Source organism: Typopeltis vanoorti, chromosome 13 (assembly GCF_054136105.1).
Source record: "Typopeltis vanoorti isolate ZY-2024b chromosome 13, IOZ_Tvanoo_1.0, whole genome shotgun sequence".
Taxonomy (NCBI): domain Eukaryota; kingdom Metazoa; phylum Arthropoda; class Arachnida; order Uropygi; family Thelyphonidae; genus Typopeltis; species Typopeltis vanoorti.
In genome coordinates, this window is record NC_143561.1 from 67,818,840 (window position 1) to 67,840,239 (window position 21,400).

Sequence of the window (21,400 nt, forward strand, 5' to 3'; positions counted from 1 at the left end):
GTGCAATGTGCTGTCATCAGCAAAAGTATGTACTGGATTGGCAGTCAACTGGAGTAGATCATTTATATAGAGAAGGAAGAGGGTGAGAGAGAACAGAGCCTTGTGGAACTCCAGCATTGGTTGTATAGATAGAAGATAAAGAGCCATCCACCATCCGAAGTGAGTGTCCAACCAAATGATGGGAATTTTCTTAATAGACCTTTGTGCTAAACTCGATCAAAAGCCTTAGAGCCATCAAGAGCAACCACTTGAGATTTGCCAAACTTTCCATGTCGTTTGTCCAGGGATGGGTGACATAGGTTAGGAGATCCTCTGTTGATTGACAGTGATGCAATCCATACTGTCGGTCATTTATTAGATTTGAGTTTTCAAGGTAGCATAGGAATTGGCTGTTGATGGTTCTTACCATTACACCTGATAAACACCTAGAACAGAAATATTAAAGCAACTGATATAACCACAAGAAACAACATATCTTAAAACTTTTTAACTTCCATGTTTCATCAAAATGTAACAATTTGTTCTTTATCATGGTTCTACCTCAATTCCTTCATGGTGATTATCACAATTTTTCAGTACACCCTTGTAGATGGGTCACTGGTGAGGAAGAGATCCAAGATGTTTGGAGAGTGGTTGGGATTGTCTGGTATTCTGGTGGGCATGTGAACAATTTATTATTATTATCTGACCTCCATGGAGCCAAAAGATGTCTTAATCATATTTCCCTCTTCTTCTATTCACAAGGCTCTAAGCTGCATTCCCTCAATCTCTCTTCATATCTGATTCCATAGACACGACACTAACTTAGTAAACCTTCTGGACCTTCTCCAATACATCCTGATTCCCCCAAAAACCAGGTGACCAAATCTGTGCACAGTAGTAGTCTATGTTACCTGATCAAAGACTGATATAGGGGGAACCATAATCTCTTTGCTTCTGCATTTCAATGTCCTCCTCATTATTGGCATAATCTGTTGGTACGGACTTACAATTTTAGCAATGTGATCCCTAAGCTTTAAGTCTCAGTCCACCATCACTGCCAGATCTCTCATCTCCTTCAAAATTTCTCCATTAATTGTATATTGTACATCCCAACCTTGCCTACCAAATTTCAAGACCTTACAGTTTGCAACATTAAACTGACACTCCAATAGACAGTGTCCACTCACACTGTCTATTCAGATCCTCCTGCAAGGCCTCAACATCTGTTCTATTTCTCATAACCTTTCCCAACTTGGCATCATAGGCAAACAGCTGCAGATCTCCAATTAAGCCAGTCCCAATGTCATTATCATACAAGTTAAATAATAATGGTCCCAAAATAGATGTGGCATTCCACTAGTGACCTTCCTTTTTTTTTTTTGGGATACCACTCCTCCATATACAACCTACTGAGACACCCAATCAGCTATCCAACTTACTAATTTATTATCTAATCCTATCTGTTTCAGTTTAGCTACTAGCTTGTCATGTGGCAATCCATCGAAGGACTTTAAAAAATCCAAATACACTACTGTGTATGCATATATCAAGTGAATTTGTCACCTTGTAATACATAAGCAGATTATGTATTACAAGGTGTATTGCGCTTTTTGAAACATGTCCCCCACCCCTCTAACAAACCAATGCTGACCTTCATAAAGAATACTGCTATTATCAACTCACTTATGAATCCTAGTCCTCACTAACTTCTCTAATAATTAACAATCTCAGATGCTTAGATTGGGCTATAATTTGTAGCCTCAGTCTTAACTCTCCTCCCCTTTGGGAAGTGGAACAATTTTCCTCACCTTCTATTCCTCTGGGACCCGCCTTGTTGCAAGATTCATACTATTTAACATGAATTAAATAGTTGTGCCAAAGGTGCCATAGAGCATTATCCCAAGACACATGGCATTATATTGTCAATTCCTACTGCCATATTAACATTAAGTTTGCTTATTTCCTCATATATTTCCTGCTCATTCACTATCAGTCCTGCCTCTGCCATTATTCTATACTCCAGCTTCTCCTGATGTTGCCTCCTTGAAGATGAAATACACTGATAAACTAATAATTCAACTAAATCCTCTGCATTGGTTACCAATCTGCTAGTGTCATGAGCTAGCATAATTTTTCCACGGTCATTTTTCCTTCTACTTGCCGCATATTGAAAGAACTCACTAGGATTTTTCTTAGCTTGATTAGCTAATTTCTTCTCATACTGCACATTTTGCTGCCTTTACCAAATGAGTTACCTTCCTGGCCTACACTTTTGTACTTTTCATGCAACTGATCATTACCAATATTCATTTACACCTACCGTGTTTAGCTTTTTCACCTTTGGAACACACGAACACATCACACTGCTGCTTTTGATCAATGCCCATGCAGTATCTATCCTTCCCACACTATAGCACCCATTTGTCTTCTAAGCTTTCCATAATTATCAGCCTTGTAGTTCCACATACATCCATTCTTTATAGGAGTTTTCATGTGACTGGCTGCCACCCAGGCAATTACTTCATGTCACTCTCTCCAACCAAGGGAAGATTAGACACTCCATTCACAATCATATCCTCTGATAATATAACTAGATCTAAGCCTCTTAACCTCCCTACCGGCCAATGTGGATGAAATAGTGACACCAAATTGCACTTCTTATCCATGTTATTCAATTGGTTTTAGGGCTTCGTATCCAGATTTATCTCGACGTCTATAGACGTCATGGCCAGTTGGAGGTTTAACCTTTGTGTGCTCTCCATTATGTACTGCCTGAGATTGTTGTCTCTTAAGAACTCAAGAAATCTATTCTTCTTATGCCATGAGCTATCTTTTCATTTCAATTAATATTGCACTAGATCAAATCAACCACAATGATCACCCTTTACTTGCTTCCTAAGCCAAGTTGCCTAAATATTTCTTTGTTTCCCCCTTCCACATTCCCTGGCTTGTAGCAACACCCCACCAAATATCCTATTCTATTAACCTCCACATCACACCATACTGATTCAAAACCACTGCTACTTTTTTTTCTCTTGTATCTGAACCTTGTATAGATATAATTCCTCTGCTATCATCAGTAGCACTCCTCTTCCTTCTTGTCTTTCCTATCTTCACAAAAAACATCATATCCCTCATTTCTATTCCTGATGTCAAGATGTCATTCTCATCCAACCATGTTTCACTTATTCCAACTGTGTTTGGGCACATAAACTCAATCAATGCAAAAATTTTCATCTCCCTTATTTCTGGCACTCCTGACATTCATAAGTAAACATAGCAATTCATTTCTTGGTCTATAACCAGTCCTCCTCATGCTGTCCCCCCATCTCTGACTTATCTTCACTTGCTCCTGTCTACTCATCTTCACATAACTGCCGCATAGTCTAACAGACTCAATCTCCATGTATTCCTGGCCTTTCCATTTCTATGCTGACCATCCACATATGTTCATTCATTACCACTTTCGGAATCCACTCTTCCTTATACTGTGTCTCTCTGACCTTCCTGGCACACCTCATTTCCCTGTTCAACTTACTTTCCTGTTTTCACATTCTCTTCTCCATTCAGAACCACACCAGTCTTACCTAGTCCACTCTTCTGCTTATTCACATCATCTTTGACTTCCATTGATATCTTGTTTGCATCACTCATTACAATTCCTTCTAACAGCAATCTTCCCAGACTCGATCGCTTCCCAAATGACTCACTCCAAAACCATTCAGATGCAGTCCATTGCACTTATACAGTTCCATCCGTCCCTCAAACTTGTCCCACACATTCACAAACTGCACTCCTTTCTCTTCGCACATTTCCAGTAGCATTCCATTCAATATCTTTTCTCGCCATCACAACTCATCATTGTCATACCTGGGCAACATGCAAAACTACCCTTCCTACCACACTGTTGTTTTTCACTCTCCTCAATAATCTGCTTATATCCAACCAAATCATTTGTTCCTACCAGAACCACTAACTCCTTCACACACTAACTTCTCATATCTAGTGCCTCAATCACCCTGTTCATTCTCCCTCATGGAAAATATACCTTTTGCACTCTTCCTTCACCACACCTTTTTATGATCTAATCTCCATACAGCGCTATTCTTGCATCATTCACTACTTCTTTCTCTTCACTATCTTTCTTTTTATTCTTTAACACCCTTCCATTCATATCCACCGTATGTCTAATATTCATTCTGCATGTGCCAAATGATCTCACATTTGCGATTGCAAAAGTCATACCTCTCTACCTGCTTGATTTGTGCAATTGGAAGAGGACAACCAGCTGGTGTTGTGAACATTGACGTCTCTGAAGATGATGATTTCACTGTTTGGAGAGTTGGGTTGAAGAAAATCACCATTTAAGGAAAGGTGATTGAAGAGTTCAGAGTGGTTGTTTGTATGAGGAGAGCAGTAGAGACAGTATATTCATTTCTGCAGTCACTGAATGTAAGTATGTAGAAAACAAAATATATACATTTATTTGAACTATATGGGAGAAAGAGCAAATGCAAAAACAGAGAAGGCATTTAATCTGCTGGTCATATAAAAAAGAATTATAAAATGATTTGTGAAAATTATAGCAGCCTTTCTCAGTTATGTACATAACTTTGTACATATTTTGAATAACAAATTAAACTATTCACAGAGAGTATTAGCATGTGTTTACCAATCAGGTTTTAGAAAAAGGCAAATTACAATCATTAAACAATTAGAAAAGTTTTTGGCAATTTGTTATAAACATTCCTTAGATCTTTGATTTCCAACTAGTATATGGCAGCAGCAAGAGAGAGAAAAATTATGTCTACCTCTAATATTTATTAACTTAGCCCTGGAATAGGTCATCCTAAGAAATGCCAGTTGATGCCAAAAAGTACTCTAAGAAATAAATCAGTACAGACTACAGAGCATGCAGATGACATTAACATGATGTTAATGTCATCTGCATTAACATCATGTTATTTATTTATTTATTTTATTTTTTATATTTATATATTTTATATATAAATATAAAATATTTATATATTTATATATTTTTTCATTTATATATTTTTATATTTATATATTTTATCATTTATTTATTTTAATGTGACTCACTCATACTCAAGTTTACAAGTTTAATTTTTTTTATTATTATTTATAATCATTATCAATTTCCTGATATGGAAATTGATAATGATGGGTGGACAGACTATTATGACAGTACTAATAATTAAGTTTGCATTATTACTAATCTCCTATCAACAATTTTTCTCGAAATTAGTCTATTACTTGTCAGCACTCCAATACTGTCATATCTAACATTTCAGTCTTCTAAGACCTATCTGTGTCCTGACTGAAACAATCTACCTAGTTCTTGGTCTTCCTCTGAGTCTTTTCCTGGTCATCACATAACTGTTTTTATAGTTCCCCCCCCATTCTGTTGTGACCATACTACTTTAGATTAGCCCTGCCCACACATTCTTGAATACTAAAAATTTATTTACTATTTTATATCTATTTATCATTATTTATTAACAATCATTAAAATATTTTCAACAGGGGATTTGAACCAGCAGCTTGGGGGTTGGAAAGCAGGTATACTAACCACTTGGCCAACCTGGCTGCAAAATTAAACAGAACAGAAGAAAACTAAGCAGAAAACAGAATTGGATAAATTAGCAAAGAAGATAGTACTAAAAATTAATCAACAAAAAAAACTAAATAATGATTAATGCAATACAGAATCAGTGTGATAAAAGTGGGAAAATTGGGAATCTTGAAATACAAAGTGTGAAACAATTTATCACATGCTCTCTATATTTAGGAGTAATGATAACCAACTAACCAAATAAGGGGTAGTAGACGTGGAATGGAATAAACTATAGCAATTAGGCCATTTATTCTCTCTCATCAAAGTTCAGGTCAAAAGATACTGGAAAACTAAGTTACAAATACATAAATCCATAATTTAATAACTAGACATTTTAAAGGAATGCATAGACATTATGAATTAAATAACAGTTGGTACATAAATTAGAGAATTTTGAACTTTCTTTATTGTTCAAGGACATCATCATCATCAGGGAGAGAAAAAGACTGGTGGACAACATTCAAAAAACCAACATGTCAAAGCACACGTGTTTACTGACTTTTGTCCTGATCACAGTGAGAAAACATGAGAAACTATTAGGGTTTAAAGAAAACAAGGATTCTCTGTTTTCGCAATTCAACACAGGGATAAATCATTCATTAAAAAAATAATTTTTAGTAACCATATTAAAAGAATTGTCTGAAGAGAAGACTAAATTCATTTCTATATTTATAAGTGTCATTTTTTTATGTTATTTAAGTCCTATTTTATAAGGCTGTTATAATTCCAAAGGTATTAATTACTAAAAAGGCAATGACAGAATACCTCTATGCCAACTCTCTTCACTATCTACAAAAGTTTTGAATTATCATGACCTTAAAAAACAGGGCTTTACATATCATAAAAGATGACACAGCCAAAAAGAAAAATTACATTTTTTCTTCAAACAAGTCTTGAGATGGTCCTCCCAACCCCCAAAAAAAGTTCTTCATCACAAGTTGTTTTCCAAGAAACCTGCACATACTGCCATCTACCACCAATGTACTATCAACATGTCAGATATAAAGGTTCCATCTTACCACACATTTATGAGCTCTATGTAGGGCCTCCATATGTATAGCTCATAGTTTAAAAAAAGTTGTGAATATCAGAATCACTTTCCAACCAAGAACAGATTCTTCAAAATTTTTTCATGTCCCCTAAAGATAATCTTCCTTTCTAAAAACACCTGGTACATACAAGATCTCTTTTATTCATGTAGCAATCTACATAGGTAACAATCAGAGAAGATTTGAAATCTGAAAAAAAAAAAAAAAAAAAAAAAAAAAAAAAAAAAAAAAAAAAAAAAAAACCTTAGTGAAATCGAATACATAAAGGAAGGATAAATCAGGCCTTACATCTGGCATCCTCAAAGAACACTTCAGTATAAATTGGTCACCTGTCTTGATGCCTTACCTGGAAGATAAACTCCTATTGTGTACTTCAAAGAATCCAGGGATGTTAGTTCTCAAGGCACCCTAAATAGAAACCAAGGTCTCATTTTACATAATGTTTGAAAGTCTCTGATATGATTATGCAGCATATTAGACTACTCTATCAACCATTTAAAAACTACATGATACAATGACTTGCTTATATCTGATATAATAGGAAGTTGTGTACTGTATGAGTGTACAAGAAGTGCAACATGCTCATGGATTATGTGCTGTTTGAATGCAAGCGGTACTGAGCAAAAGGCAGAGTAAGAAAGAGAGAGATTGTGAATGTAGCTATGAAAGTAAGCAGTGTTAAGGATATAGATGAGTGCACGAAAGACAATGTGGTTGATGATAATGGCAAGACAGCAGGTGCAAGGTAGCAAGAATGCAAGTAGCATAAATGGCAGTGAGAAAGTAATTGAAGAGATGAAAGTAAAGTTGGTGAAGATGAGAAGGTCTTCCTCCTTACATGTATGAGGAATGAACTGAGGAGAATTACAGATTTGCATGAAAGTGTGAGGAAGAATTGGATGAAAGATGGCCTTTTGAAAGAGATATCAAATGATTTGAGAAGAGCCCTGTATGGGATTTCAATGATTAAAGATGTAGTGAGTGAAAAGGTGTATAACATTTATTTTCTGGGAGGTAAAATGAGTAGGGTGATTGAAGCACATGATATGTGCAAAAGAGTTGGTAGTGGTAGTATGCACAAATGCTTTGGTTGGTGACAAGGAGAATATAGGGATGGATGCCAGAAGGTTGTTGAGGAGAGTAAAAGATAACAGTGTGGTGGGTAAGGTAGTCAGTATGTTGCCCAAGGAAGAACAAGAGATCATCCTGGAAGTTGTATAAAGATGTGGTGAAAAAGGGTGTCAGTAGATTTTTTAAATGAAGAGTTGGTGAGTGAAATGCATTGCCAGAGTGTAAATGATTTCAAAGTTTAATATGATAGACATGTTGCTGGTTGAGTGGGCCTCCCACAATGAGTCACCAACTCCATAACATTAATAATATGATGAAGAGTTGAGAAGGCGAGTGAAGATTATGAATGTATGCTAGCAGTCATGTGAGGAGAAAGGAGCTCATTTTGTGAACATGTGGGATGAATTTGAGGGATGGATGGAGTTGTATAAAAGATATGAGCTACAATTAAATGGATCTGGGGTGAGTCAGCTGAAGAAACTGCTGTTGCAAAAGAAAGTCATGACTGAAGTGAATGGAAGATCTGAGGAAGCAAAAGGTGATGCAGAAGAGCAGGGTAGGAGAGTTTGTGAATGGCATGAGTGAGGAGAATGAGAGAGAAGGAACACAAAGCAGACAGGAAAATAGGAGGGTCAGAGTAGACAGAGAGACACTGTAGATGATGGTTACAGGAGTAAATTACAGGAACTATAAGACTAGTGATTACGACACACTCAGGAGGTGGCTTGCAGTTATATCATGGAATGAAGATTTAAATGGGAAAGAAATCAATGCTGTGTGGTCAGAATATCTTCTGCCAGATACTCAGGGACTATATGTGTGTGTATGAGTGCATAGAAAATAGAGATATGGGGGGTTAACATTTAAGTCTGAGAAGTGTAATATCAGTGTGATAGAGAGGAATGGCTTGGGGGGGGGGGGGGGAGTCATATTTGAGAAGTGGGGTCAGTGGGATTTAGAACCAGAAATGAGCAAGTATGTATGTTTACAAATGCCAGAAGTATTAAAAATAAGTGGAATGAAATTGTATTATTGATACATTTGTCCAAAAATTGTCAGAAAGGGAGGAGAAGGAGTGCTGTTGATGGTAATCGAGAAGTTATTATACCAATCCAAATTGAAGATGCAAGGAGCAATAGTGACAGTGGTTTTAAAACGGTATGGTGTAAAGTGGAGATGGACAGAATAAATTTTTAGGTGTTGCTATAAACTGGTAAAGTGGAGAGAAAACACATAGCATCTAGAAGCAAAAAGAATGAATTTCTAGTTTTTGACAGAAAACTATTTTATGCAGTACACAGTAGAGGGTATGTGAGGATTGAAGGTTTTGGATTTGATTATCTTATCAGAGGATGTTATTGTAAATGAGGTGTAAAATCTTCCTATCACTATAAGAACTATAAGACTGGGGATTATGACACACTCAGGAGGTGACTTGCAGTTATATCATGGAATGAGGATTTGAATGGGAAGGAAATCAATGCTGTGTGGTCAGAATACATTCTGCCATATACTCAAGGACTATCTGGCAGAAGCAATGTCTGAGTGTTTTCCAAAGGTTAGGAGATTAAATAAGGTAGGTGTAAAATGGATGACTGAACAGGTGAATCACGCAATTTGGGAAAAAAAAGCATTGTGGAGGCAGCATAAGGAGCAGCAATAATCAGTTACATATGAAGTATAAACAGCAAGCAAGGAAGGTTACTCACTTGGTAAGGGTAGAAAAAGTGCAGTATGAGCAGTTAACAAATGAGGTCAAAAGAAAGCCTAAGGAGTTTTTTTATATGTAGCTGTAGAAGAAGGAAGAATAATTATGGGAGGATAGAGCAAAGGTGTTAAATGAGAAATTCATTAAGTTATTCTATCTGTATGAATGTAACATAATGCAAAACTTAAGAGCAGTGGAAAAGAGGGAAGAATGACTGATGGTAAGTGAGCAGGAGTACAGTATATGAGGAATTAAGTAAACTTGATGTCAATAAAGTTCTAGGACTTGATGGTATATCACCATGTGTCTTGAGGAAAGATTCCAGGAAGTTAACAGCTTTAACTTTAATATGAGTCTTAGATTGGCTCCAAATTCCAAAGGAGTGGAAAGAGAGCAAAATTGTTCTGCTTCATAAAGGGAGTGATAAGACTAAGGTTTCCAATTATAGGTTAATGAAATCTGCTTGTCTGGAGTTATGGTCACAGTGTTAATGAGGCTAGTGAGGATAGGATTCAGAACTGGGTTGACAGCAGCAGAATTCTCTTTGATGGACAGCATGGATTTTTTATTTTTATTATTATTATTATTCAGGCCTCCATGGAGTGAAAAGACTCATCATGGGAGGTCCTTCCTAAGAAACACAAAGTCTATCAAGACTCATCAAGGGGAGGACCCCCCCCCCCCCCAAGAAACACAAAGTCTATCATACCACTCCTTGAACTCATTGACCGTTCTCGCTCTCACCACTCCATCAGGCAATGCATTCCATGGCTCAACCACCCTTAATGCAAAGAAACCACTCCTCACAGTTTCCTTTCGTAACTTCCAGGGATGGCCTCTTGTCATCACTCCTTCCCGCTGTTCAACCAAGCGAAAGAACTCCCCAGTGTCACCCTTGTAACCACCTCTCAACAGTTTTAAAAGTCTCAATCATATCACCTCTCCTTCTATCCACCAAACTCTGTAGTCCACATTCCCTCAGCCGATCCTCATAACTATCATTGTACAGTCCTGAAACCATCTTTGTTATCTGCCTTTGTACCCTTTCCACAGTTAATTTATCCCCTTCAAATTCTGGGGACCAAATCTGAGAACAATAGCCCAAGTGTGGTCTGATCAGGGTCTTATACAACGGAATGATAACTATTTTATCTCTGCAGGTCAGTATCCCTCTCATTATTGCAGCAATCCTCTGTGTTACCTTTGCAATACATCCCCTAAATTTCAGGTTTCTATCAAGTTTTGAGTCTCTGGAATGTTGAGTATGAGAACATTCCAGAGACTCAAAACTAAGGAGAATGCAAATTGCAGAGCCTATTGGATTTTGAATTTTGACAGATTGCATGATAATTAAATCGAAACAGATGGGGGTGGATGGATGATTGGCACTGGATTAGAGATTGGCTGTCTGATGAGTATTAGCAGGTTGTGGTGGTGGTGGTGTGGGGGGGGAGCGATATCCCAGAAGAGGAAAATATTGTTTACTTTGTATGGAAATGACATGCAAGGACTTGAATGGTGATATATAATTGTCTGCTGATGATGATGATGATGATGATGATGAGAAGTTGGAGAGAACACTATGAGGAGTAGAATGACTGTTGCGGCCTTGCAAGAATACTTTAGACTGGGTGAAAGCACATCAGACTATGGCAATGATGTGGAGAACACTAACATGTTAGAAGTAAGGGTGTTATAATTCCATTGTATAAGGCCTTGATCAGACTGTACATGGATTACTGTGCAAAGATTTGGTTGCCAGGTTTTTCATAAGATGACTTGTTGGAGAGAGAGAGAGTTCAGAGATGACTGACTGAAGCAGTTTTGAGTCTCTGGAATGTTGAGTATGAGAACAGATTGAGGGAATGCAAATTGCAGAGCCTATTGGATAGGAGGGAAAGGGGATAAGATCGAGGTATATAAGTTGATAAGGGATAATTGCCAGATTAATGTGGATGCAATTTTTTGCAGAATGAATGGAAAAGTGGGATAGAACAAAAGTTGAAATAAAAAGATCATCTGCAGAAACTATATAAGGAGGGTATGAACAAGGAAGGAGGAATAGATGTTTTGCATGGAGAGAGGTGGGTGATCGGTATGCATTGTCTGAAAGTATAGTAAGTGCCTAGACAATGAATGCATTTAAGTCATTGTATGATGAGCTGTGTGTGTGGGTGGGGATCTCCCATAATGAGTATTTTGACTTCATGGAGGGCTGATAATAATAATAATATGATCTGTACTATCATGCTTGAATTATTGATTTTATTTTTTTAAATAACTTGTATTTAGGAGTTTGACTTTTCTATCTAAAGAAGCTATTAGCTTCAAAGCTGTAGTCCTCTTTTATTATTATCCCAAGATGACTCTACAATGCAAATTGAGCTTTAGCCGCCTAGATTTTTGACACCTCCACTACCTATCTAGAGAAACGTGCTTCTCCAGTTTGGACACGGCAATTATATTATTATTATTTTGGCTAATGTTATCTATCCATCTTGTTTGTGGTTTTCTTTTGGCCTTGTATTAAAAATTTTACTGTTTATAGTCTTCTTAGGAATATATTCATCTTCCATCCGAAAAATATTACCTGCCCACTGCAACTTTTTTTAATTTAGATGTTGCACATTCATGTAGAGCTGGAAGCAAATATTTTTGTTGAATGAATTTAAAAAAAATGTCTAAAGGCAATGAAATAAATTCTTTAACACTGGTCAATGCAAAGGGGAAAAAATTAATGGCATTAGTGCATTGTTGACGTAAGAGGACAGATATCCTTACAGGAATTAAATGTAATATGTAGAGGCAGACAAGATAGCATATTAAAGTCAGAAGAGTACTGCTGAATGCAGATAAATTAAATCCAACCAGAATAAAAATCTCAAATGGTGATGGCAGTATGAGTAATATAAGCAATGAGGTCAAAGAAAAACTGCAGTATGCTTGGGTGCTGCTACCTGGGTTAAAAGTACTATGAACTACATAGACAGATAACCCTCATGAATACAAGGAGGATTATCATTATAGATTACTGGAGGAAAGAAAAAGCATGCAAGAGAAGAGAAAGGGAATTTATGAAGTTGCTGAGGAATAACTGCTTTAACACTTTGACTGCCGTATGCAACAAGTGTGCCTCACACATACACTTTCCGCTAGTGCCATGTGATACGTATCTGTTTCACAGGTTAACTTGTCATTATTCCTTAGTGAAACAGCTGTGTCTCACAGCAGCTATTTTTAATACATGAGCTGTATATAAGCATGGCATGGTGCACTAGAAACCAAGCTTAGCCCATCAAAATACTTGAAATTTTTCATGTATCAAAATAAGAAAATATATGTATCTATGTTTACTATTTTTTCATGCTTCAATAAAACAAAGAAGATAAATTGAAGTATTTATTTCAAAAAGGCAAGAAATGAAAGCTATTTTGATTTCAGCTTGAAAACAATAAATGAAACGTTATTTTTATAATTTTATTCAATAAATGAAAAAAAAAAAAAAGCTAATTGCTAAAGGATGCAATCATGGGCTTTGCAAAAGCATGTCACACAGTAATATTTTTCGCACTGGTCACATTTCCACCAAGAAGTCGATGCTTTCTTAGCTGCAACAGAAATGTTGAAGCTAAGAAACTTTCTGTTGATATTTTGTTATAGCAAACAACACATCTTTGCCTGCTGGATGTACCCATATCTGCCAACATGTTTATTCATCTTCTGGGATTGACGTTCTTGATTATTTTTAGACAGACCTAACAAAGATTTGGCAACTTACTCTCTAAAAGCAGTTATTGACATGTTTCTACTAGTCACACCTTTATAGAGAAAATAAGAGTTTACGACAGAACCCTAGAAGCATGTCGACAGCAATTTTTCTGTACCATTCGATGCCCTATCTCAAACTTGTTGAGTAAGATTTGATCTGGTCAGATAAATCTATGAAAGTCTTAGATTTGTTATAATCTACGACAGAATCAGGCTTATTTACTTCAGAATTTCAACAGGAGCTGACTGTCATCATCTGACCAACATACTTTGTAGAAAGAGTTAGGACATCACGTTTGTCCTGAAACTTTGTGACCACAATTCCTCTATTGCTCTCCATAAAGATACATTCAACTTTTCTTATTTTTTTTTAAATTACTTCTCCTGGATTTACTTTTTCCTGTTTTTCCTCAAGGTACTGACAAGTGTGTTTTTCTTTCAAGTAACTTATGGGCGAGATCTACACTCGTAAACTGTTCTGCCACAATTCAGAAGTGGGTCGCATAATTTCATAACAACAGTAGACATTTTCATTGGCATTTCTCAAATTTTTTTCTTTTCCGCAATAAATTCTGAAGTCATAGGCATAGCCCTTTGACGCATAACTTGAACAGTTTGACTCCGAATTTATGTCTTTTTTTTTTTTTTTTTTTTTTTATGTATTGCAGGAATGTTATCCTGCCTCGAAAAGGGACCAATGTCTTGTCTATACAGACTCATTCTCTGGGTGTGAAATAATGTTTGAAATTAGCTCTCAAAGATTCAATTAGTGGCGTGAGGTTATACAGTCTATTGGAAACATTATTATTATATCACACCTCCAGGGAGTCCAAAGACTAATCAAGGGAGAGGCATCTACTCTGCAACTCTTCGTCTCACTACTCCACCAACTTTCATCATCTAACACCACTAGTACTTTCACAGACAATCACAAACATCCATGGCAGGATTCGAACCCGCAGCCTTTTGGCTGGAGAGCGGATACGCTAACCACTCGGCCAACCAGGCCGGCATTATCATCTGCATAACATCTGCATTTTCATTATTCAGAAAATGCCAGTTTGATAGCAGCAGCTCGAAACGATTTCATAACATAACATTATTAATTTTATTTGAATATATTATTTTTTTTTTGATCAATAGACAGGTGAGGCAAACGGAAGAGACCCATCCAAAGCAAGTCTTCATTTCCTGTATGTTGGTATCTTTTCATTTGTTGATTCTCGCACAGGGCAAACAACTTGCATTTTTTTTCTGAGAAGCAGAATGATTAGTTTTGTTGATCATGAGTTCCAACAAATAATCATCTAAAGACTATCTATAAAAATCGATGGGCAACTTTTCAAACATAGTTTCCAAAAGTTCAACAAGTATTCCAGCATTTTCACCTTTGAATGGAAATTCCTTCAAATATCTTTACTTCGCCCCACAGCAGAGAAGGTAATTCATCTTCATTTTCTTTTTCTGAGGAATCATTTAGGTGGAAATTACTCGCAACATTCTCAATAGTTTCTGTGATGTGAAAATAGTTTCTGTAAAATAGTTTTCAGTAGACATGTTTGTGGATGAGGAACAAGATAGAATAACAGGAGGAACACCTGGAAGTGTTTTTTTTCATTTTCAAGAGCGGTCTTTCACTATCTGAAAACGATGAGCCACCTGCTTCACTTGGCTTGTACTCTGCATCATCAGATGAGCCCTTGAAAGGATGGTCTTCTTCTTCTTCAAACATCGATTCGTCCAAAAGTTTCTGCGATCTTTGCTGCTGCTGTCACTCGTAGTCACCCATATTACTAAAATAATAACGTTCTCAAAACATTCAATGTTTACATCAGAATTACCTAATGAAAAGAAGTACCTCTTTTTTGTTTTACTAGATCACTTAGCTAGCGATAAAACAAACAAAACAAAGTCACAACAACTCAATAAACAAATATACTAAGAAATCCAAACTTGGTAGATAGGGTATATGTGAAACACACATGCCTCACATGTCCATGTGGTGTTTTATTGTTGGCACAGTCTTACTTTTGCTCAGCAGGCCATGTGAAACACATGTGTCACACTGAATAAACGTCTCAACAAAAACAAAAAATTGTTTTCACAGCACGGTTAAGTGAAATAATCACTAGAATAACATAATATGATGATTCAGTGCAGTGGCCTGTGAAGATGGAAAAAAAAATTAGCATTACAGCAGTTAAATAAAGTGTTAAGCAGCAGATGAGTGAAGGGATTTTCAGCGCAAGAATAATGGATGCAGTAAGAGCATCTGAGAATATCACTACAAATTAGACATTATATCACCAAATGATGAGAGTGGTTATGTAGTTTTGACCTGGGAAGTGAAAAATTATGTGAGAGATTATTATTATTATTATTGTGTGTGTATTCATAATAAGCTTAGATGACAGCTTGAAGTAGTCCTAGCATGGAAAGCTAAACTGTCTGATTGAGGAATCAATAGTGCATGAGAAGTCACTGAAGGATATCTGAAAGAAGCTATATTCCCAAAGTTAAACAATAATCATTCTATGGTACTTCTAAGCTCTTGAATGCCCAAGACCTGCCCAGATTACATTTGCAACTATGAATTTTAGGATGAGGTGATTAAATTTTTGTATTCTTGTGTTTCTTGCATGTGTTCTCCCAGCTGGTTTGCCTGGTTGCGAAATAAAAATTGGAGGGAAACTTCTGCCACTGAGATCTGCTAACTCACTTTAACTGAAAAGCTCTGATAAAAGTTCTTTACATCCATAAGGAGAGATTCCAGTCACAAGACAGCCAGGTAAAAACCAATACTATCAGGATCATTTGAAGTATGTGTGTGTGATTGAAAAAAAATAAAAAAAAGAAAAGAAAAAAGAAGCATATGTATGCACGTGATAACTTATATAATTACACAGTACGGTTCTTAATAATCCTCTCAACAGGAATGGTAAAAAATTCGACTTTGTAGTTTATAATAACCTTAAAAAAATGAATTCTTTCTATAAACATAAATCTTATCTTATCCAGTGGCTTTAACAAGCCTTTAAGTGCCCACAACCTTCTAAGCATGCTTGGATTTTGTAACCAAAATAAGAGGATAAGTAGTTCAGCCATATGCCTCTAAGTTTGCCTGATTGCTGGATGAAAAACCCCAGATAAACTGGCAGAAAAAACCTTGCTGTCCACACCCAAGACCAGCTAACTTGGCTATGGCTGAGGAAGATCCTTAAGTTCCTTATGTCGTCGACGGGAATCGAACCTAAGGCATTCCTTCCCCAGCCATATGGTTGCGAAGCGCAAAGCCACTAGGCTAACCATGCGGACTCTATAAACATAAAGACATACATAAATATACTTTATTATTATTATATGAAACCTCCAGGGAGTCTAAAGACTCATTGAGGGAGGGCACCTACCCTACAATTCTCTGTCTCCACCACTCAAATCCACCAACTACAACGAACTGCAACTCACAACTACACCAATGCCATCTACCACCCACCACCACAACTACTAGTATTTTCACAAATAATCACACACATCCATGCCCAAGGTGGGATTTGAACCGGCAGCCTTATGACTGGAGAGCAGATACCTAACCACTTAGCCAACCAGGCCAGCTACTTTGGCAGCAACAGGAGGAAAATTAATATTAGATTATCTTAAATGAAAAGACAAAGTTCTCTTTAGATATTAGAGTTCACATATGCCTCTATACATATAAGAAATAAGTAGTGATCACCTTTTCTTGTTAAAATAAAATTAAGATTACTAACTAAATGGCTACAAATAACAAGAACAGAAAGAAAATTTTAAATATTTGTTATAAAACTAGATTATTAAATGACACAAATATACAATCTATATGAACAACGAATTAACCAATATTTAGATAAAATAAATTGAAATGAAGAAATAGAAATAGAATGGCTTAATATAAAAATGATACTAAATACAGCAGCAAATGAAAGCTTGGGAGAGACCAAAATATTCAACAAAAAGAAAAAACTGAAAATATGGGACAATACAATCAAAGAAATAATCAAAATGAAAACAGGAGCATATCATAAATGGTTAAGCAATAAAAGATTAGAAGATGAAATAGAATATAAAATAATGAGAGCTATAGAGAATCATGAAACAAATTTGTTTCTAATTTAGAACGTGATTTATGTAAACTAAGAACCAATGTATATAAGATTTTAAAGCATTTAAGTATAGATACTAAAGAAAGCATAAAATTAAACAACAAATTGAAATTAGAAGAATTTCTAAATTTCTATACAGAATTGTGGACAGATAAATATTTAAAAAATATAACTGGCAAACATTTAATGAAAATGAAATAGCTAAAGAAGATTTAGAAATCAGCCTGAAAGAAATAAGAAATGGAAAATCACTCCTATTATTTTTAAATAAAATCTATTCACCTAGTAATCAATCAATAGAATGGAAAAAAGCAATAGTGATCCTTATATTTAAAAAAGTATTACAGATAGCCCTAAAAATTATAGAAGTATAAATATTCTAAATTCCTGTTACAAAATATATAGCAGAATTTTAAATAACAAACTAATAAAATATTCTGAAAGCTTTATTTTAGAAGTATGAAATGGATTTAGAAAAGGATGACCATGTATAGACCTTTTGCATAAAATTAATAATAGAGAACACAAGAGAATACAATTTAGAAACACATATTACATTTATTGACTTAGAAAAAAGCATTTGATAAAGTTAAAAAAAAGTATTTTATTTATGACTATTAAATTATTTCAGGAAATTACAACGTATACTAAATATTAATTAAAAGAAAACTTTAATCAATACTTCCTATATTTTGACAATGTTACATTGCCACATTCATGGAACATAAAACTATGATATGTGCACGCAGGCACTAACAACAAGCAAACGAGGCAAAAGAGAGAGTAACTAATGTTGTTCCTAGATTCTAAAGGTGCCCCCTAGCGAGCTAAATTGGGTTGTCTTGGCTGTTGGGTTGATGTTCTCATGATGCAAGCTTCCCAAATTTGAGGCAGTCTCATGCACCCAAATTTGTTGAGGTTTGGGAAATTTTTTAGAGTTGAGGCTGATTCCATGAACAATCTTTTGTATTTATATTTGCTGCGGTGTAGTAAAGTGGCTTTCTTCCATCGTATTCTGTGGTGGGTATCCAGAGTATGGTCCGCAAGCTCAGAAATGGCTATTGTTATGTATTTTATATGCGCTATTGTTATGTATTTTATATGCGCCATTGTTATATCTTTTATCTTTATCCCTTTATATTATTCTTTATGTAATTTACTTTCTTATATATACTTTGGCTTCTATCTGCTATCTTTAACTTCATGTATCCCTAAGTCATCTATCTTACTTGAATATGTGATCTTATCGCTTATCTAGCAAATTTCTCAATTTTGGGCCCCCAGAAATACCTGTTCCCTGATCACTATAAGCTATCCTTATTCACTCAGGCAAATTTATTTACTGCGCCAGCCTGGGCCTTAAGGGTAGAGTTAAACTCAGCCTAAGGATAGTTATAGGGTATCAGGTGCTACTAATATCATTTACTAAAATTCAGAAGCCTTAGGTTTTCTAGTTTATTTGCAGTCATGCCCCCCCTTTCCTTTCTTGATTGCGATATCCCCGCGCACACATATATGATCACAGGTTCGTAATTTTATGAAGGGTCAGGGTCAGTGAGCATGGTCAGAAATACAAGCATGAAATGTATCAAACAATTTTAGTGGATTCATTATTAAATATAATACAGGAACAAAACAAATATCAATACTAAGTTAAGCTCTTACTTTCCTCTCACTCTCTCTCGTTCTTAAAAACAAACACATGGATTCTAAATCTTTACAATTCAATTTCCTCAACTTATTTGACATTTTAGTTTACAACTCATTAGGCCTGCTAGGCATTTAGCACATTTTTTTTTTTGTTTCCCCTGAGTGGGTCACGACAAAATATCTAATAAATTAATAGTTCTTAAAATTTGGTCCAAGAGTATAGAGTTATTCACATACATCTCAATTCTTCATACTTCCTCTTATCACAAACTCGAAATACACTCTCTTCCGTACTGTTAATCAGTTTCTCTAAAGGGGCTAGAACATACAAAAGTACTTATCTTCACTATTTCAGTTTCTCTCGGGGTTCTCTCCGTCCTTCTATTTTTCAGAACTCTGGCTATCTTGATCCACCGCCATGTGGGATTCACATGTTCTTCCTGAATCGTGCGCTGTTTCTTTGCTATGGATTTACGTCAATGCTTTTTCTCATTGACGGCCTACGTTCTATCTTGCCGTGCTCTGTGGCGATGCCATGCTGGAACTTCTCGAAGGTCAGCTCTTAAAAATAAGAACTGAACCATGATGAACACTTGAAGCACACAGTGAGAATACAGGAACAAACAAAAAGAGGGGGTTTCAATTCAGTGTTGTGGGTTTTATGTGCTCCCAAGAGCACCACCTTTCCGAGCTTGATTTCTCCTATCGTCCTGCTGATTGGTCCCCGACTGGGTGACCTCACTGATCCTCATGAGCTTTCCAATTCTTCCGGGAATGTATGTATCATGAAATTTTCTCAGATATAACACCCACGGGCGCTTACGCTGCTCTTGTAGCGTTTGGGCGACCTTTGCCCCATCCTGCCGAATTATTGGCATTCTTTTACATGTAGAATATTACTGAAAATTACTCTTACAATTGCCCCTTTTATTGACTTACAGTTACATTTGATATATAGATACATTAACTTTATTTTAAACAGTTCTAAATTATTTAGTTTGCAAGATGTTATTTCCTTCAAAAACATAGTTACACTGTGCTAAATGATAAGTATGCTCAATTTATGGTTATTTTCTGTTAGACTCTGGAATGGTGACGTCATGTAGAATGAGGTTGCTTGTTTCAGATCTAACACTATATTGGTGAAACAGGACGTAGTCTTTGTGTTTGGATATCCCTATATTAGCTGTCTTGCCTGTTTGGCCATAGTAGGACAGTTTACAGCTGCAAGGGACCTGGTATACTCCAGGTAGGTCTAGGGGAAGTGGTTGGTCTTTGGTGGAGCAGATAAGGGATGCCAATTTCTTATATGGTTTGTAACAGGTTATCAGGTCATATTTCTTTAGGATTTTGGTTAACTTTTCAGAGGTGTCCCGAATGTAAGGAATGGTAATAGATTTAATGCAATCTTTGTTATGAAAGGGGAGGGGGGGTTATGATTAATTAGTTTTAATATTTTCTGGATTTTTTGGGGATTGTAGCCATTGGCTAAGACAAGAATGTGGTTTAGTTCAGTGGTTAGGGTATTGTCATCTGAACACATTAATTTTGCCCTGTTATATTGTTATATAGGGTTTTTATAACCCCATATTGTTGTGGGGGGAGTGGAATTGTGGGATTATTCTTTTAATTAATATTTAGTACACATTGTAATTTCCTGAAATAATTTAATAGTAATGTGTTACCGACATATAAGCTTGTCAACAAGAAGTATTTTATTTAACATATTAAAAGAAAGACAAATACCAAATAATATTCTAAAAATTACTGAAATAATGTGGGATTCAATATCCCCTTACTTTAAAAAAAAAATATTCTAAAAGGTATCATAAGTATATATGAAAATAATCAAATACAAATAAGATTAAATTATGAACTATCATATCCAAGAGGGATAAACCAAGGAGTCCAACAGTGATGTCCCCTTTCAGCAACTCTTTTTAATATTTATCTAAATGCAATAATAATAAAATGGAATAAAAATTTCCATCAAGATATTAAACTTTCTCCTACTGTGAACTTAAACACTCTCCTTTCTGCTGATGACCAAATAATAATTACAAATTCTGAAGATAACTTACAGAAAGATATTTTAAATTTAAATGAAGTAGCCAAAGATTGTGGAATGATAATATCAACAGAAAAATTAAAAACAATGGCTTTTAAAGGACAAGCTCCAATAAGAACTAAAATAGTAATAGATAAGATTTTAGAACAGGTGAATTCATTTAACTACTACCTAGAATGTATGATTACATACGAAAATGAAAAAGATGGGAACATAAAAATTGTGAAATATTTAAAAATAACAGGTGTTATTAACTCTATATCTAAACCTAACCTAGTTCAAAAACAAACCAGACTAAAAAATACAATACATTAGCCCTATCAGTCCTAT

The 21,400-nt window shown here is 35.6% G+C and overlaps 1 protein-coding gene across 1 annotated transcript in view; it reads right to left on the reverse strand.

Moving 5' to 3' along the window:
* DUBAI (Deubiquitinating apoptotic inhibitor) overlaps window positions 1–21,400 on the reverse strand; it is a 212,399-nt gene that overhangs the window by 37,095 nt on the left and 153,904 nt on the right. Inside the window, exon 10 of the mRNA XM_090402619.1 lies at window positions 3,259–3,278. Coding sequence (XP_090258745.1) covers window positions 3,259–3,278 — 20 coding nt within the window. The remainder of the gene's footprint in view (window positions 1–3,258; window positions 3,279–21,400) is intronic.